This window comes from Hesperophylax consimilis, chromosome 10 (assembly GCF_061612785.1).
Source record: "Hesperophylax consimilis isolate HC1 chromosome 10, BYU_Hcon_1.0, whole genome shotgun sequence".
NCBI lineage: Eukaryota > Metazoa > Arthropoda > Insecta > Trichoptera > Limnephilidae > Hesperophylax > Hesperophylax consimilis.
The window spans coordinates 17,012,028-17,030,615 of NC_142845.1; the positions used below are offsets into that span (position 1 = coordinate 17,012,028).

Consider the following 18,588-nt stretch of genomic DNA (forward strand, 5'->3'; position numbering starts at 1 on the left):
ATTATGCAAAATATTTTTATAATAATTGTGTTTCTTTAAATACAAACACACCCGGAAGCCTCTTTACTATCACACAGGGTTTTATTAAATATATTTATTTACATTTGCATAAGCAATTACTTAAATAGTAGACTTAGAGATTAATAAAATGCATTATACAGTGGTGCCTCACACAACGAACGCCTCGCACAGCGAATGCTGCACACAACGAACTTCCTTTTCGTTCATTTCACGATTCATACAACGAACTTCGCTTCACACAACGAACTTCGCTTCACACAACGAAGTCGCCCGATCTTCTACGATCACTGCCGATTAATTGCATCCTCCCGCGCAGGCAGTCGTTAGACTCGTTAGTCACTGCGTAGTACGCTTAACTTACGCACGTATCGCAGCAATCATTCTTCATTACGAATTAAATCGCACACGTATCACGGCAGTCGTCCTTTTAAGATAAACTCAACATTTTTTTTATATGATATATGATATGAGCAACAATCAAACAATCAACCAATTCCAACTGCTGACATCAAGAACATCCTGGTCAAATGGAAAGCAGTTCAGGAGTTTACCAATGCCCACTATCCGGATTCCGCTGAAGCAAACAGGATCAACGACCTGTACTCCGATACTCTTGTCCGTTATTTCCGGCAGATGTTGAAGAAAAGAGAGAAACAAACGACTTTGGACAGGTTTTTCACTGCACCATCGGCGGAAAATGGATGAAGATGTGCAAGATTCGATTATTTCTTAAAATTAAAAAATGTGTTTTTTTTTTCATTATGTTTTTAGATGTATCTAAATAAAAATAATAACAAAAAATTTATCTTTTTTTTATGTCATCTTACCATATTTTATGCTACAGAACGAATTATTTTTTTTAACATGTATTGTTATGGGAAAACGCGTTTCACATAACGAACTTTTCGCATAACGAACTTGCTCCTGGAACGAATTAAGTTCGTTGTGTGAGGCACCACTGTATATGTCATCTATTATTTTTAGAGTAATCTACCCAGTTGAATGCCACAATTTGACTAATCGTGGCTGAGAAATTTCATAACTTTCGAGTCCTGTATTTGGTGACCTTTTTATAAATACACAAGTAATTTCCTATCTATTTAAAATGCCGTATCAATATATTTCTAACATCGTCGATCAATTGCTGTTTATAATTTGTTGTCATAATGGACGAAAATAATTTTAATCTCTGCTTGTCGTTCATCTGTCCAGCCAGCATGTAAGCCACTGATTCCACACACAATAATCCCATCCCTTCTTCCAAAGACCAAACATATATTTCATCAGCTGAAGTAGGTTCCAATTTAAACTGGACAATGGAGCTGAATAGGAGGCCTTTAAGTTTTTCCATGAGGAACCTATCGGCTAGAAGAAGGGTTTCCAGTGCGGTGGCCAGGCGGGTTGGAAGTGGGAATGTTTCTACCGAAGCACTTTCATTATTAATACCGCAATGCAGTAAAGTCAATAAATATTCTAATCCATCTTTGGTAACTTTTTTTAGTCTCACACTTTTTTCACTGGACTCTTTGAACGAACCGGTAAACATGGCGTTAAATACTTCCGATTGCTGACACAAGAATTGTTTGTTGGCTTGCACACTTGAAGAATCGTCCAGTAATAGGTTGACTATGTCTTCTGGTTCTACTCCTTCGAATGCAGGGTCGTAGCCCAGTATGATGTGGTCCTTGAACTTATTGTCTAATGTTTTGGGATCTTTCAAACATAGGCTGGACGCCAACTGCGATAAACTAGGAACGCAGTATTCCAGAGGCTCTGTGTGTTCCATCAGAAAAGAGAATAATAATTCCAAAGCTTGGAGGGTTATCAGGAACTTTTTTAAAGGTCTCTGAGATCTGAAACAATTTAAAACACAATGCGTGAGTACCAAATACACAAATTAAATGATAAAATGGTTAAAAGGTATAGTGGTAATTTTTTTATATAACAAGGGGAAGGGGGTGGTTAAGATTTTATTGTGACTTGTATTTAATTAATTATAGCCTTGTAATCTATTGCTTTTTTTATAAATACTATTCCACATGGATATGCAAGTATCCGATAGTCATGTTGTGTACTCAAGTCGTAAACAACTTATTGCACACAGTCCGTATACGTTTCCACTGAAATCGCGAGACCAAAGTAGCGACCAATCATCTTTGAATTTACGAAACGTCAAAACTGGAATGCTTTTATGATCTCAATCATAACCAAACGGTCGATGTAGCTATCATTTTTATACATCCTGATATTCTTTGTTGACTGCTTTGTTCCTAGCATTGATCTAAAGTACAAGCATTGTTACAAAATGCCTGACACGGGTGACGACTATGTAGGAACAACCCCGTCCGGCTGGGCAGGAGACTGGAGTTGCCGACAACTTTACAAAATGTTGGCAGCATATACCTGTATGAATGTACGAATCGCCAAAATACTTTAATCGTCGAGTATTCAATACTTGCGTTTCCCTGTCGAGGAAGGCCTTAAATATTATATAGTGATGAGTGGAATAAAAAGATAACAAATAATTATAAACAATAATTATTATCCTGAAACAGAAACATAAATTAAAAAATCTTCCGAGAAAAAATAAGTGCCGCCGACGGGAATTGAACCCGCACCCTTCTGATTGCCGGTCAGGTGCACTAAGCCACTGTGCTACGTCAACTTATTTTTTACCGCCATATAATTCAATAAATACAAGTATCTTATTCAACAATTATTGCTTATTGATTTTTTCACCTGAAAACAATCAGAAGAGTGCAGCTTCAATTCCTGTCAGCGTCATTTATTTTTTTTTGGAAGATTTTTTTCAATTTATATTTGTGTTTCGTGCTAATAATTATTGCTTATTTGTTATTCTTTGTGCTTTGCATAAAAAAAACCTTGTCTTATAAACAAACATAAGTTTATCTATATAAAAAAATACTAATTGCATACAATAAGTGGGGACGACCTTTTCACCCTTAGCGGTTGGGGAGACTATGAAGAAGAACTAATATCGAAGTAGAAGTAGGAACTGAGGTGGGTAAATACACTTTTTAGGTTGTTCTGAACAGTAGAGCCAGAAGATACACTTTTTAGGTTGTTCTGAACAGTAGAGCCAGAAGATGAATAAGCCAGAAGATACACTTTTTAGGTTGTTCTGAACAGTAGAGCCAGAAGCAAATACACTTTTTAGGTTGTTCTGAACAGTAGAGCCAGAAGATGAATAAGCCAGAAGATACACTTTTTAGGTTGTTATGAACAGTAGAGCCAGAAGATGAATAAGCCAGAAGATACACTTTTTAGGTTGTTCTGAACAGTAGAGCCAGAAGATGAATAAGCCAGAAGATACACTTTTTAGGTTGTTCTGAACAGTAGAGCCAGAAGATGAATAAGCCAGAAGATACACTTTTTAGGTTGTTCTGAACAGTAGAGCCAGAAGATGAATAAGCCAGAAGATACACTTTTTAGGTTGTTCTGAACAGTAGAGCCAGAAGCAAATACACTTTTTAGGTTGTTCTGAACAGTAGAGCCAGAAGATGAATAAGCCAGAAGATACACTTTTTAGGTTGTTCTGAACAGTAGAGCCAGAAGCAAATACACTTTTTAGGTTATTCTGAACAGTAGAGCCAGAAGCAAATACACTTTTTAGGTTGTTCTGAACAGTAGAGCCAGAAGATGAATAAATTATAGTTACTTACCTTATTATGTAAGGAAGTGTCAATGCTAATGTTTGCTTGATGGGGGCTTGTCCTTTCAATAATCTATAACTTATTTCTCCAATTCCATAGTCAGATTCAGCCAACATTGTTAATTGTGTAAGTAGTCTCGTGGCCAATGTATTCAACTGTAAAAAGTTGAAGATTGAATCAAAATTAAGCAACAAGAAAACATCAGATAGTAACTTTGCTTTTATATTTAATGTCAAATGCTCAACATACTACAGGTTGGGAAAAGGAGATGGAGTGGTTTTTAAACAGCGACTTTCCTCTTGTTTTGAAGGTCAAGTGTGCCAAATTTCATCAATCTCGGAATAAAACTGTAGATTTGTATATAAATCAAATCCACACCTCCACACACAAACAGATAATCCCTTTTATACATTAGATTAGGAAAAAAATCTAAGATCATCTACAAATACATTGGGGCCCGTCGATACAAAAATGAATACAGACACAAATCTTACCTGTTTACACTGTTGACATTCCGTATGTTTGGGTTCATGTAACATTTTATATAAATGCAAGATTAGGCGATGCTTTAGAAGTCTTACGAGGTATTTGGCATTACTGAAAATAAAAATAAAATATAATTTCATAAAAATAAATTATAACTTCTCAATGTGACAATGCAATAGTATTTCAAATCAGTGTTACCTTATAATTTTAGCGAGTATCCTAGCAGCTCTGTTTAATGGACACCTAGATTTTTGTACATAGCTAATGAGAGACAGCAGTAAATCCTTTGAACCTAATCTCTCCATCCCAGTGTCGCTGTGGAAGACTCGGGACAGCAGAACCAAGAGACACCGGGCCTTGTGCGATCTGCTTTGTTGCTCCGTGGTGTCTTCTGGAATATAAACCATTATTTTATCAACCTGTCTGCCGCCGTCATCGGGCGATTGCGTTTCTTTCGCGTCCAAATACTGCACGCCATACCGCGGCGGCTTGTAATCCGCCCAATCTTGGAGAGTTCAAAATAACATTATAATATTAACGACATCTGTGTATCAGCAGAACAAGTGATTGAGATTCAATCTTGCACACTAAGAATCCTTCTCAAATACACACAGATGGCACTCAACATTTAAGGCGATAATAATAATACTTGGATGACTTGTATAGCGCCGTTGCACTACGTCGTGTAATATTTTAAATTGAGCCGCTATCAATAACAACCCTTACGTAGATGGCGATAAGGTTTAAATTCCCTCTTAACACCATCCGCCCGTTTTGATTTATGCAAGAAAAAAACATGGCCAAAAAGTGCCTTTTATTTTATTTTGTGGATGTTCAGGCATAATTTTTTTTTTTTCAATCATTTTATAAATAACTTAATTTGCCACATTATACAATAAAATCATAACCGAAAAAGGGTTCGTAAGTACGAGATTTTGAACTTTAAAGCAGTTTTCATAGGCCTTATACATTATTTTTTCTGGGCTTATAAAAAGACTTATCTAAAAAATACTCGATTATTTCAAAGGCCAAGATGTATTCTACTGAGAGGTGAATTATTGTTTGCACTGATTATCTCCTGGAATACAGATGTCACTAAATAATAAATTAATTTTCGAAAGCATTATCGACATTGTTGGGAAAACAGCATTGTGTCTGAAATAAAGAATTGAGAACTTTCCATACAGATTTATTTTGTCGGTAAAACAGTAGATACTTTTAGTTAGTTCATTTGGAATATTTTATTGTGACAAACTTCACTAATTGAAATAAACAGTATTTTTTATTTTATGCCCATTTACACTTCAAACTTATATATTTTTACTATCTAGAAGTGAGATCAGAGTGTAATGGAAGGTGGTGCGCTGTGCACTGGTTGATTCATCAAAATTTTAATGCGAAAAACTTAATTTAAAAAAAAAAAATTAGTGCATGTTCGTGTTTTTTTAATATTTTTGTTAAATTTGACTTCTTTTTATCAATGTGAAGTGATCCAGAGGATATGAAATTTTTGATTCGGACAGTGATTCTGAATAGGGTGATGTAAAAAATTCCCAGCGATAGTGGAGATTTCGATAGTGATGGTGGTGACTCTAGTGATGACAATTTTTTTAATTTTGACTTTTTTTTTAGTTCCCAAGTGAGTTTACAAACAAATTATTATTATAAAAACTTTGTGTGACATTATTTTGTAAGCATTAAGCATTTTTAATGGTGGTTTCCCCCTACTTCTTGTGTTTCCATTTTATTCCACGTCTAAAAATTTTAGCAAAATCGTATTATATTTTATTTATCAAGTGCAAGTAGGAAACATTTGTGGTGGCAATAACAATTTTTAAAAAAATGTTATATGCGCGCCGCCGTTTGAGAAACACGTCTCTGAAAGGGAGGAGCCATCTGTCAATCAAATAGCATGAAATTAATTAGTATTTTCTGGAACGCATTTTTAGGTAAATCATTTATTTTATTTATTGTTTCTTTACATTGTATCTTTTTATACGTTAGAATTTTTAACCTCACTAGGACAAGCCTGTGTTCAGTATGTCAATGGGTTAACCGCTTAAGGACTATGCCTAAGTATACTCGGGGTGGCTATTATGTGTGGAAATGACCACACACGAGATAACTCGGGCAAACCTTACGTGCAGAAAACTTTAAATGCTCGAATGAAAATAAATACGATTTATTTTATGTGGAAATGAGAAATGTTCATAAAAAAAATTGTTTTTTTTTCTCATTTCTAATGATTACTGAAGGAGAACTACCGGGACGCTCTCGCCAAATAAAAACCCCCCCTCATATGCCAGTGCTTAGATGCACGAAAAATATTTGTCCAGAAAAAATATTATTAAGCCAGCCTTTAACCCATGGAAACAGATTTGTGAAATTATGTCAGTTACCGGTCAGTGGTTAAGTTGACATTGTGTTTGGTCCCACCCAGGCATTGTGAGTTCAATGTCTCGGCTGGCTAAGTCCTCCATCACAACACTAGCAACATTTTTCGCTTACCGTGGTGGTAGTAGGAGATTTTCAAATATTGTCAGGTTATTCGTAACCCAATGTGTTCGTCTTTTCTTTTAGAAATTAAATAAATGTTGTAAGTTGATCTCATGACAATATCTCAAAAGTAAATCGTTTGATTTATTAATATAGGTATTTAATGCTAAGCTGAAATACCTCACTGTCAAGGGTGAATTTATGTTAGATCAGTATTTTGCTTCCTGTAAGGCATTATTGAGTGTAGTAGAGTAAAAAAAAAAACATTTTGCGGAATAATGTTGTGTATGAAATTTTCATGTACTTACAATATTTTTCCACTGATTCAGCATAAATTCTTTTAATATATTCAAATTTATTTGCCTTTCTTCACCACATTTTTTTTATTTAAAACTTTTAAGAAATTTATGTTTATTGTATTAAAATAAAATGTCATGAAACATTGTGGTTTCTTTTTTGCTATTTTTCGCAAAACTTGAATTATGGCAATTGCTCAATAATTATTAAAAGTACAGACCTAATTGAAGATCTTGAACGGAATAGGTCTCATCATCCATCATCAGGTCATCCAAGTCATTAGCCATCTGGCTCTCGCTGAATTCAGACATGTTCTCATCCGGGAATTGAAATGCATTGCCGCCAAACTGCGCCATGGGACACTCCTCGACATCACTGCAGACGGGGGAATAGCGACCCGACTTCTCGGAATCCGATGATGAATCTGAAAAGTAATTCATAATCATTTATTAAAAAAATAAAACGCTAAGATTTATAGTTCAAAAGTCAGTACCCGCTGTGAGTATCAAACTAGTTCAAGCCTACTGTTAGTTAAGCATATTCGATACCGCACAAGAGTACCAACTGCCCGGGATCCAGTAAAAGTATGTCATCGTCAATTTGAGGAGTGTTGTGATGTTGAAGGAAGAGAGGAAAATAAGGAGATGAGGACCAGGAAGGTTTGGAAGTACCTAACTATTCATCCATGATCTGGTGAAAAAATGGTGATACCTCACCAGGGTGATAAATATATTCATAGAAATTTATAAATGATATGTAAATAAAATGTTTTTACATGTTTATAAATCATAATTGCGGAGCTGGATACGATAATAACTCACAATGAAAAATGTAGTTTTGAGTAAAACGGGTTCAAAGTTTTTTGAAAAGAGTAGAATTCACGTATAACTTGTTTAAATTGTGTGAAGGTTCTTTGGTGTAAAACATACAGAAGTAATATTTACACAGTAGATAAAGAAGGGATTGGATATAACAAAAAAGTTGATGGAAGCAAAAACAGCTTACGTGTGTTTAAGTTGTTATTGCAATCAGCTCCTCAATTGAGATTGGTAGAGAATCACTGTCTTTGCTTCTCATACCCATAATATAGGATTACGATAATTTAAATAAATATTATTGAAATAAATACATACCTTCATCACAATTCGTTATACTTTGCGGCGAATAACACTGCGAGCTACCCGGACTCCACTGACTATAATAAGTGGAAGACGAGCACCCTCCATCGCCTCCTGTACTCCCGGTAGATTCCGGGCTCCAGTCGTTTCCGGAATCCATGCCTCGGCGGCCGGAATTCATCCCGTGATACTTGAAGCTGTTACTGCGCCCCCTCACTTCAAGTCGTGACTCGTATTTGGGACTCTTAGAGTAGTTGCTAGTCGGGGAATAACCAGAGTTGGGGCTTAGGTTGGGGCTCTGGTTGGAGAAGCTCCAGTCCGGGGGCCCTTTGCGTTCGCACGATATCCCATTTGAGCTCCAGTCGTATCTGGCCATCTTTTGCAGACTTAAATTCTGAAACATCCAAATTAAATTAAATTACATCATATAAGTGGCTTTATTTACAAAATGAGCGTATTTGTCTAGTTAATTCTGAAAAAGTTGAATTTCTTTATTTATATTGTGGAGGTATTTTACAATAAATATATCTTTTTAATTTCAACCACTCGGAACATTAGAACGTCAAAAGACGTAAATATGATAATAGCGGTCAAGACATTAGTACGTCTTTTCACGTAAACGCGCGAGATTTTACAAAAATCGATTTATTTCCATCACTAGTATACGGATTGCCATGATTTAAAAAACAGAGTATCGATAATGAATAACGCTACGCGTCTGCATTCAAGAATATCTATGGAATGTAGAGGTGCATTATCTGAGTCGATTGAATCTGTCATCTTGTTCGTTCATAATTTATTGCGTTTTTAAATAATTTATTAAAAATATTTTAGTTTGGACGGTTAATATTTTGAGGTGACTAATAGTTTTTAATTATATTTCTTCAATATATAAAGTGTTATTTCTTTATGATACTCAGAAAAAAGTACATTTTTCACAGCTTTGAAATAATGGTCAGCAATTTTTACATATTTTTGACGTTTTCAGAAAATGTATATTTAGACACGCAAATATTTACGTATAACAAAACAATACGATAGTGAATTTCATAATCTTTCCAAAACATTTTTTAGAATGAGGCTACGTTTCCCAAAACGTGAGTTATGAAGCTTTTAACAAAACTCGTGAATAACACAAAAATTTTCGCGTTTTGACAGTTCGCAAAGGAACACAAAGTAAATAAAAGTCCTTTTCTGAGAGGTTAATAAAAAAAAAGTTTATGGAGAAACCGTCGATCTCATCTTTGGGTATGCAGTATGGACAGTCTTTTACAGGAAAGGAAGGAAAGAACCAGGATCGTGAAGAGACCCATGTTATAGGAGGAAGGAAACACAGAAGCCGGCAAATTTCAAGCATGTAACTTTCTTCCGTAGACTTTTGTAGGTGACAAATTGTCATTATGTATGAACGTATTACTTAAAAATATGTATGTATCAAGTAATTAATCAACTCCCCGGAACTATTGAGACTATGGCATTCCTGATTTGGGAATGTTATTAAGCTGAATGAAAATGGAAGGAGAGGAAAATGGAAAGATAAAGGTTGGGAAATGCCTGGCTCTAAATATGTATGGCTAAAGCAACTAAGCATCGTTTCGAATCCGAGTGACGGTCTGTCACTGTAAAAGTATCTACCACTCAAATAAGAGAACCAACCTTCGGTAAATCCGTCACGGGAAACTTCTTACTTCTCTTCCTGGCGCTCCCGGGTGATTTGATTTTGTATTCCTCTTCTGACCCCTCACAGTCACTTGCGTCATAAGAGTCATTGAAGCCTATTATCATGTTATCTCTCTCAATCGATATCTTGCATTTATCTTCGCCGTTACTGATTTTGTTTGGAGTGCAATTTGAAGTAGGTTCAGTCGATTTTGATGAGGTAGATTTCTTACAGCCTTTTGTGTCATTCACATCTAAAAATATAACACAGATTTATTTTATTAAGAATAGATTTTTTTATGCAAGAATCGGTGGAGTACAAATACAGAAAGATTCAACTCGACCCAATCAAAGTGAGTTAATCAAACTCAACTCATAGGATAATAGAACCCTGGATAAAAGGAGTCTTAGGTTGGGGTGGTTTACAAAAATTCAAATGTTACACTGTCACAAATGGCCAGTTTATTTTTTACATTTGAAAGGTTCTCGTTAAACACCGATTCTAAGTCCGTTTCAGCTTTGGAACCATTTTTGATCGACAGAAAAGGACAACTGTCATGTTTGTCAGCTGATCTCAATTTGACAGAAATCTGAAACATATCTAGTATCGTCATTTAATGAGACCTTGACAAATAAGATTTGGTGACAATGTAACATTTGAATTTCTTTGAAAAACCTCAAACTAAGACTCCGATTATTCAGTGTTCAATTACCCATGAGTAGAGTTGGATTAACTGTGGTTCTTTGAAGTACAATACATATTATTTGAAAATTACAAAGAATTATTGCGTGGACCCCATTAAATATAGTAAAAGGCTAATCTCACCGTGTGATATGTCAGTTTTGCTGAGGTCTTCGGTTAACTTGTGTTGATGTTCACATTTCATTGTTGCAACATACTCCTTCAACTGTATTTCAATCATTTCAATTAATCCTTCATTTATGAGCATTTGAAAGCCTGGAATTAAAACAACTTTATGATTGAGAATTCAATGAAAACAAAAAGCTTAATTGTGAATGATAATGAGCTATTTTACGAAATCTATCACAAAATCATATAAATGTTGTAATTTTTGAAGTCTACTAACATTCGTAAAATTATTCTTTTGAAAGACAATGATCCTAAGGCAAATATTTTTTTATAAATGTATACTTTCAGCTTCAGAAATCGAACAATAATAATATCTCGTGATTTTTCACGAGTTTGCACTAGTATTTTTTTATTTTTTTTATTAATTTCTATACATACATTACAGTGTCTACCAATTATTTACATTTGTATATAATACATAAATTGAGAACTGTTAAAATGGTGTTTTTTTTATGCTGGGGGTGAGGTAGGTTTGAGTAGGTGACACTGTGGTGGGTAATGTTATATGTTTCGTGAACACCTCACTGGGAGAACCTGTGCTGAGGTGTTTACGTGGTTATGATCAAATGGTACATGTATTTATGTGTATTGGTTAAATTTTCTTATATAAATATAATATAATAGTATATAATATAACATTTGTTTCTAATCTCAGTTTATAACTTTTATTAAATATGCAACCAGATTTTTGCAATTTATTAACTCTGTCTGGGAGTCACATAGTCCACCCACGCATTAAATCAGTGGTTCCCAATTAGTGGTACGTGTATCCCCAGGGGTATGTGAGGTTGCCTGCAGTTTACGCTCACACAAACGTTAAAATCACAAAAATATATTTTATTGAGTCAATCAATCTGCGTAAGCACCTACACAGACGGCAGTATTGAACAACATCAAAGAGGTTGCGCTACTTTAGGGAAGAATATTGTCTTTATTATCTTATTATATTGCCAATACAAATATTTCAGGGGTAATTGGTAAGCTTGTCAGCTGATAGCAATTTGATTAAAAACTGAAACGGGCCAAGAATCGAAGACCGTTGATTCAATAGATTTGTTTGCCATGTCTTCCTCAGGCGTCTCCGATCTTCTAACATTAGCTTCAGCTTCATATATTACCCTCCTTTCTTCGTTAGAAGATGACGATGAACATTGTAGTTGATTAGTAAAAGAGTAATTATTTCTTACCCGTGCAGTCGAACACGAACTGCAGCAGGGCGTTGAGTGCATGGGAGTGTCTTGCCACGTCGCCCGTGTCCCTTACCACGGCCAGCAACAGCGTGAGGCCGCCGCACTCGCGTAGCTTGGCGCGGTTCACAGCCTCGCGTGACAGCAGGCAGAGAGTGCGTACCCATGATTCCGGCCAGTCATCTGGTGACACAAAAATACTTTAACATTACCAATATCCGGTAGACCAGTCAGTAGCTGAGTTGGCATCGAGTTTGGTTTCCACCCAGACATAGTGTGTTTAATTCCTCGGCTGGCTAAGTCCTCCATCACAACACGAGCAATATTTTTCGCTTAATGTGGTGGTAGAAGGAGATTTTCAAATATTGTCAGGTTATTCGTAACCCGGAAATGTTTGTCTTTCTTTAAAAAATAAAAAAAATAAACTAATTACTTCATATTTATGTACATAACTAGATGTACCCCGCCACGCGTTGCTGTGGCTCAGTTTGTTTGTGCAATAGCGCGTGTTGCTTTTACGTCCAACAGATGGCGCAAAAAAGCATGTTTGTCCAACAGATGGCACATAAAAGTTTGCACAACAGATTGCGCTTTTTTTTTTTTTTAAATCTTTTAAAAAAAAAAGTCTTCTATTATCCCAACTCGAGTATCTGGTTCACTTGATCGTGCCATGTCTTCTTCGGGCGTCTCCCACTTCTTCTACCTAACCTAACCTGAACAAAAAGTAACCTAACTTGTTAGTTCATCATTTTCTGTTACGTCACTGTTCTATTTTATCCCATTACACAGAAAATAAATCAAAATACACATTAAAACAGTGGAGCATTATCTGTTGAATACATTTAGCTCGCTACAGGCTTTTTAAAAATAAAAATTATACTTTTCTTATTTAAAATATCTGTGAGAAAAACTAGTCCCGTGTTCCCCAATTATACAATACCATACATTTATACACAATACATTATTTTTGAATGGATGTATTTGCTTAAAATTACTCCAAAAGTGGTGCCTATTATCTAGATCATTATATTAGATTTATGTAAATGTTATTACCTTACACTATGAAAGTACAAAATATAAGAACCAAATAAAAATCCTTCCAAAATGTTATTCCTGCTTATTTAAAATCCTTCCAAAATGATATTCCTGCTAATACCCACGACATAAATCGATTTAGGGATTTTCACGCAGTTATCGACTTTACCCGTAGAAGAAGAATTCAAAATTTAGTACTTTGACAAATCTAACTCGTTTTTAACAAAAATGTTAGTTAGTGACTCTTGTGCTTTGCATTTGGTTTGGGGTAAAGCAATCCTATTGGGATCACAAGTTTCACTAGGCAGAAAGAGGATATCATCCATTTTCTGACCTCGTACGTGACGCGACCTAACGTGTACCTAACCGTACATGAAGCATGGTGTGTATGTGTTAGAAAAGAGTTCTATAAATACAAAATAAAAACAAAATTTTCGTCAATCATTCATTCTATGGAAATTTTAGCTAATCACCAATAAACACTCAAGACTCAAGCGATATCTACCCAAACTTTGAGTGAATTTTATATGTTGAATTGAATTATTAATTTAATCATTTTATTTTTTATAAAACCTAAAAATATAGGATAATCTGTGAAATACTGGTGGATTCATTGGCTTTAAACTGCTATAAGTAGCTCAGATGTTTCTATATTAATATTTGGAGATAAGATTTTTGTAACAAGCGCGGCCAAATCGAAAACCGAACACCCAAGCAATCTCTATCGCTCGAGTGGATAAAAGCACTAACCTGTTTTTACAAGTAATCTACAAACAATATTGTGAGTGATCATAACATTACACTAAAGCATGTTTAATGTTTACAAAGGTCTTATAGTATAACTATCATTCATTTTGTTATCAAATAAGACAAGCTCACCTGTGCGGGAGTTCAGTAGGTCCACCATGCATTCCACAGCTCCGGCAATGCCAAGGTTGGGACGTGATGTTGACACGTAGCAAAGGTTTAAGATGCATTTCACTGCCGAATTAGTGAAGTTCTTACTCAAGACCACTAGGCATCGGTAACCTCTGCCGTCGCCCAAGATCTAGAAATAAAGACAATATTTTATGTATCTATGGCTGGTAAACTTTTCATTTGGGTACTTATGTAGTTTTAATTTATGTTACAATGTCTGGAATTTGGATTGGTTTAGATCAAGGCTGCCCAACCTTTTTAGCAGTTGGGCGAAATTGACGATTTTGAATCACTGGCGGGCCACTGAATACCTGACGGTTCCTATTACCATGGGGGGGGGGCGGGTTGTTAGAGAATTTCTATAAAACAAAATTCCCCACAAAAAAGAAATTCTAAATGAGTGCTCCCCACAAAATATTTGAAATCCATGGGGGGGGGGGGTTGTTAGAGAATTTCTATAAAACATAATTCCCCACAAAAAAAGAAAATCTAAATGAGTGCTCCCCACAAAATATTTGAAATCCATGGGGGGGGGTTGTTTTACGGAACTTCGCTGAGAAAAAATTCCGCACACCCGAACATCATGTGTGATACCCCACAGCAATTTTTCGAATTCCATGGGGGGGGGTGGCTACAGGATTCCATTTCGACGCAAAAAATATTATGGCGAAAACCGGTGTATTTTTGTTTCAAAAGTAAGCCTAAATAGCGATAAATCGCCGTCGGCAACACTGGTGACCACGCGCAGGCCCGCGACACTTTTTCAAATTGTCGGATTGGCGGGATTTTTGAAAATGTTTACGCGGGCCACTTGTAATTCGTTCGCGGGCCACATTGTGGCCCGCGGGCCTGGGGTTGGGCAGCCTTGGTTTAGATCATATATTTGTCCGATTTAACAACGGTTGCCAACAAACCGATGTTTTTTCCTCATGTGTGTGTAAAAATATCACTATAACGGACCATCTTATAACCGCAGTTAGTTTTAAATATAGTGCAAGGAAAAAAGCCACAGAAAAAGGGGAAAATATGTCGATTTTATCTCAAAACAAAATCGACAAAAATATTCATATTTTTAATTGGCATAGCTTGTTGGAGGAACAAGATTGCAATATATTATACGGTAAAATTAAAAAGAATTTTAAGGAATTGTATGAACTAAGTAAAATAGTTTTGTATTTTGAACCTAAAAAAAAACCTCTCGCTATAAAATCATGGATAACTCCAGATATCTTAGAAAACATTAATAAAAAAAATTCACTATACAAAAGGAGGAAGAATTCATCAAACAATCAATTGTTTGAATTAGATTATAAAACTTTTAGAAATCAGGTTACTCAAAAAATTATCAAATGTAAGTCTACCTTTTTTAAAAATAAATTCAAAAATTGTTTCAGAGATACTTTATATGATACTTTATATACTGATATAATTTATATACTTTATATGATATTTTATATACTGATATACTTTATATGATACTTTATATACTGATATACTTTATATACTTTATATGATACTTTATATACTGATATACTTTATTTGATACTTTATATACTGATATACTTTATATACTTTATATGATACTTTATATACTTTATATGATACTTTATATACTTTATATACTGATATACTTTATATGATACTTTATATACTTTATATGATACTTTATATACTGATATACTTTATATACTTTATATGATACTTTATATACTGATATACTTTATATACTTTATATGATACTTTATATACTGATATACTTTATATAGAGATATTGTCATCGACAATGAGTCTATCTGCCGAGTTTCTGCTCGATCGTATGTAGGGAAGTGGGTTATTTTCCACTTCCAACATTAGCATTAGTTTATTACCGAAAACAAAAGGGAAAATTAAAATTCATGTATTTTAAAAAAATAAAAGAACATTGTCGAAATGAATTGCGAGTCCAAACTTAAATGGAATATTTAATAAACGTCGCTATGCACCCAATATCTTCAGGTACTTGCGGGGTAATAGGAGACTGCAGGCGGAGTTTTCAAACTTGTTGAAAAAAAAAAAAACTTTCGATACTATCGGTGTGCACAAATACATTCAAACATGTCATGCTTAACCTTTCCCTTACTGTGCTAAAAAAATCCACGCGTTCCGGTGCTGTGTAGTCAATACACATCTCTAAATAAGCGATTTAATATCGGAAAAATATGAATATTCATAGCTAATCGCTTATGTTTATTATATTTTATATCAAAAGTGATAATAATTGTAATTTAATTACTGAATGAAAATCCATCGGCAAATGCTAAAAAAACGTACGAGGGGTCCACATCTAACGACGGTCCGCGACAGGCGCTGTACTGCACACACACAGCTATGCGGTTGTAGATATCGATGGTCTTAATCAAAATACAAGTGCGGACGTGTGGATTTCTCATGTTCCCGCATAGCGAACTAAAGCGGGACATCAATAGCGTGTCATTTCCTCGTACACTCTTCGCGAAGCAGTGTCACACGGTTGATTGTATTGGTGTATTTGTTCCCGATTTTTAATTGAATTTGAAAACTATGTAAAATATTATTTTTTAATTCAGTGCATAAATGTGTAATGGAGGAATACATAAAATCTGAACCCAGAATTTATTATATTTATAGAGTTATTAAAGTTATTAGAAGCAATGTGTAGTAAATACACACCACAGATGAGGAAAGGTTAAAATAATTTGCCTGTAATGATGGTTCAGACAAAGGTAATTATTATTATAATATGTAGTGATATTCGATTATTATTATAGTTCACCTGTTCAGCGCATTGAAAGGTGGAGAGCATAGTAAAGAATCCTAGACACTTCAACAATCCGGCAAACAGTTCATCTCTGCTCTTCCTGACAGCGACTTCTTTTGTTTGCGTTTTGGCCTCACCCGAAAGGGGTTTAATCAATTCAGCATTTTCACACTCGGTTGAGAGGAGAACAGACACCGCTCTCACAACACCATTGGAGATCATGTCTTCCCTTCGATCTGTCACCATCCAAAGCAACCTGAAATCATACATTAAAAATATTAAAACTAATCCATAAGCATCTCCCATCTATGAAAATCACATTAAGAATCCATTATTACTTTGGTAGTACCAACAGATAAGTTGTAAGAAAGTATGGTAATTATTAGGGTTCGCTAGCAACGCTTATTATGTACAATTTTTTTGTAAATAAAATCTTTTGATTCACGTTAATTACTATAAAAGGCAACTATCTGCAATTGGGAAATTTTTAATTTTAACATTCTAATTTTAAATTAAGCAGAATGAACATTCGCTTTCGTTGTATGGGATGACAGCCCTTTACAGTATGTAATGCATTTTGTTAAATAAAGCCAGCACGTAGACAATACCTTAATTTTTTTTTTTTTTACATTAGCCCCACAAAGGGGGCCTGTGGTGCAAGGCGACGGGTTGAGAGAGTCCGGCTGGAGAAAGGGTCTCCATCAACCAGTCTCTCCTGATCCGACCCACCACGAGGACAAAACTCACCCCAGGAATCCAGGCACCCCTACTAATTCATATACTCCTGACACTCATCTCAAGCTATACATTGAATTATAATTAATGTATTTACCTTATAGCCCTGACGGCCATTTGTAGGGTCTGGAACGTGCTTGTTTTCTCATTATTAGCAATTACAGTTACTAAAGCTGCAACAGCGCCTTCAGAATGCAGCTGCTCAGCATTGGGGGCCTGCTGGGCCAAATTTCCTATCACACGGCATGTCCTTCCAACTATGCTATCTCGACTTATACATTTTAATATAAATATTAAATGCGATGATATTTTAAGTTTCCCAACCTGCAATAAACAAAAGAAAGTCAGAATGAGCAAATACCCTAGAATATTAATAATGCACTTATTGGTAGATTCAAAATGGATTTTAGGAGCCACATTGCAAGAGAAAATGTAATAGTATGTTAAAATAAATTAGTCATTTGCTAACATAGATCTACAAATAACCAAAATAAATTGTCAATAGCAATTTTAAAAGGGATTATAAAGCTAAATAAGTCATTTTATAACATGAGATATTTTTACTAATGGAATCTATCTAGAAATTCTATTTCAATTGTGCATTCGCTCTCATAATAATTTATAAAATCTATTATAAGAAGCATTATATTTATGTTTTTAATTAGTGCTGTAGAAATAGTAAAGTGAAACTAGGATTTATTTAATAAAAGCTAAATATTGGTAAAATACAATCATTTTCTTTCATAAATACTCAATATCAGCAATCTGCGGGATGACAGATCTGTCTGTGATAAACATTTTATTTGAGTCAATTCTTCTTTTGAAACATGTGTATTTTAGATGGAATTAGGTTTAAATTTTATTTTTAAATATTTAACTATAATATGATATAATAACTAATCTAAAAAATAACTAAAAGGAGGACTTTGTGCCAGTTGAATGCATCCTTATGTGACAGTTCAAATTAGTATGAATTTTGTTGAAAAATAAAACATGACTTACCCTCAAACTACATGCCTCGTCCATACAGCAATTCCCCAATATACTTAAAACAATATCTAAGACATTTTCATTCGTTTTCCTAAGTAAAGGTATTAAATTTTCCAATCCTCCACATTCACGAAAAGTCTTCAGACCTTGGTCAGTTTTTATAACGCGAGTCCTAATTTGATGCAGAGTATCTATTATTTTGGCTGTAGATGACGAATTAAGATTACTTAACAACGATTTAACATGAGTTTTGTCCATTTTTATATTAATAATATTGAATCAAAATACTACTTGACAGCTAAGGGCTTCTGATGTGCAATGTCGG

General features: G+C 34.7%; 1 protein-coding gene across 1 annotated transcript; it reads right to left on the reverse strand.

Moving 5' to 3' along the window:
- On the reverse strand, positions 1-18,576 carry Rnb (BTB/POZ domain-containing protein Rnb). Its single transcript, XM_089636118.1, has 13 exons — positions 18,276-18,576; positions 17,371-17,597; positions 16,554-16,794; positions 13,724-13,892; positions 11,810-11,992; positions 10,578-10,709; positions 9,749-10,005; positions 8,108-8,486; positions 7,195-7,398; positions 4,380-4,572; positions 4,190-4,292; positions 3,705-3,850; positions 1-1,874 (listed from the first exon to the last, which is right to left on the reverse strand). The coding sequence occupies exons 1-13, from the start codon at positions 18,519-18,521 to the stop codon at positions 1,118-1,120; spliced, it is 3,237 nt and encodes a 1,078-aa protein (XP_089492244.1). The 5' UTR covers positions 18,522-18,576; the 3' UTR covers positions 1-1,117.
- Between the last annotated feature and the right edge of the window lie 12 nt (positions 18,577-18,588).

Coding starts and splice junctions, on each gene's coding strand:
- Rnb (XM_089636118.1), bottom strand. CDS start 18,521: ATGGACAAAACTCATGTTAAATCGTTGTTAAGTAATCTTAATTCGTCA. Junction 17,598..18,275: donor ACGAGGCATGTAGTTTGAGG/GTAAGTCATGTT, acceptor TGTTTATTGCAG/GTTGGGAAACTTAAAATATC. Junction 11,993..13,723: donor CCTACTGAACTCCCGCACAG/GTGAGCTTGTCT, acceptor TTGTGTCACCAG/ATGACTGGCCGGAATCATGG.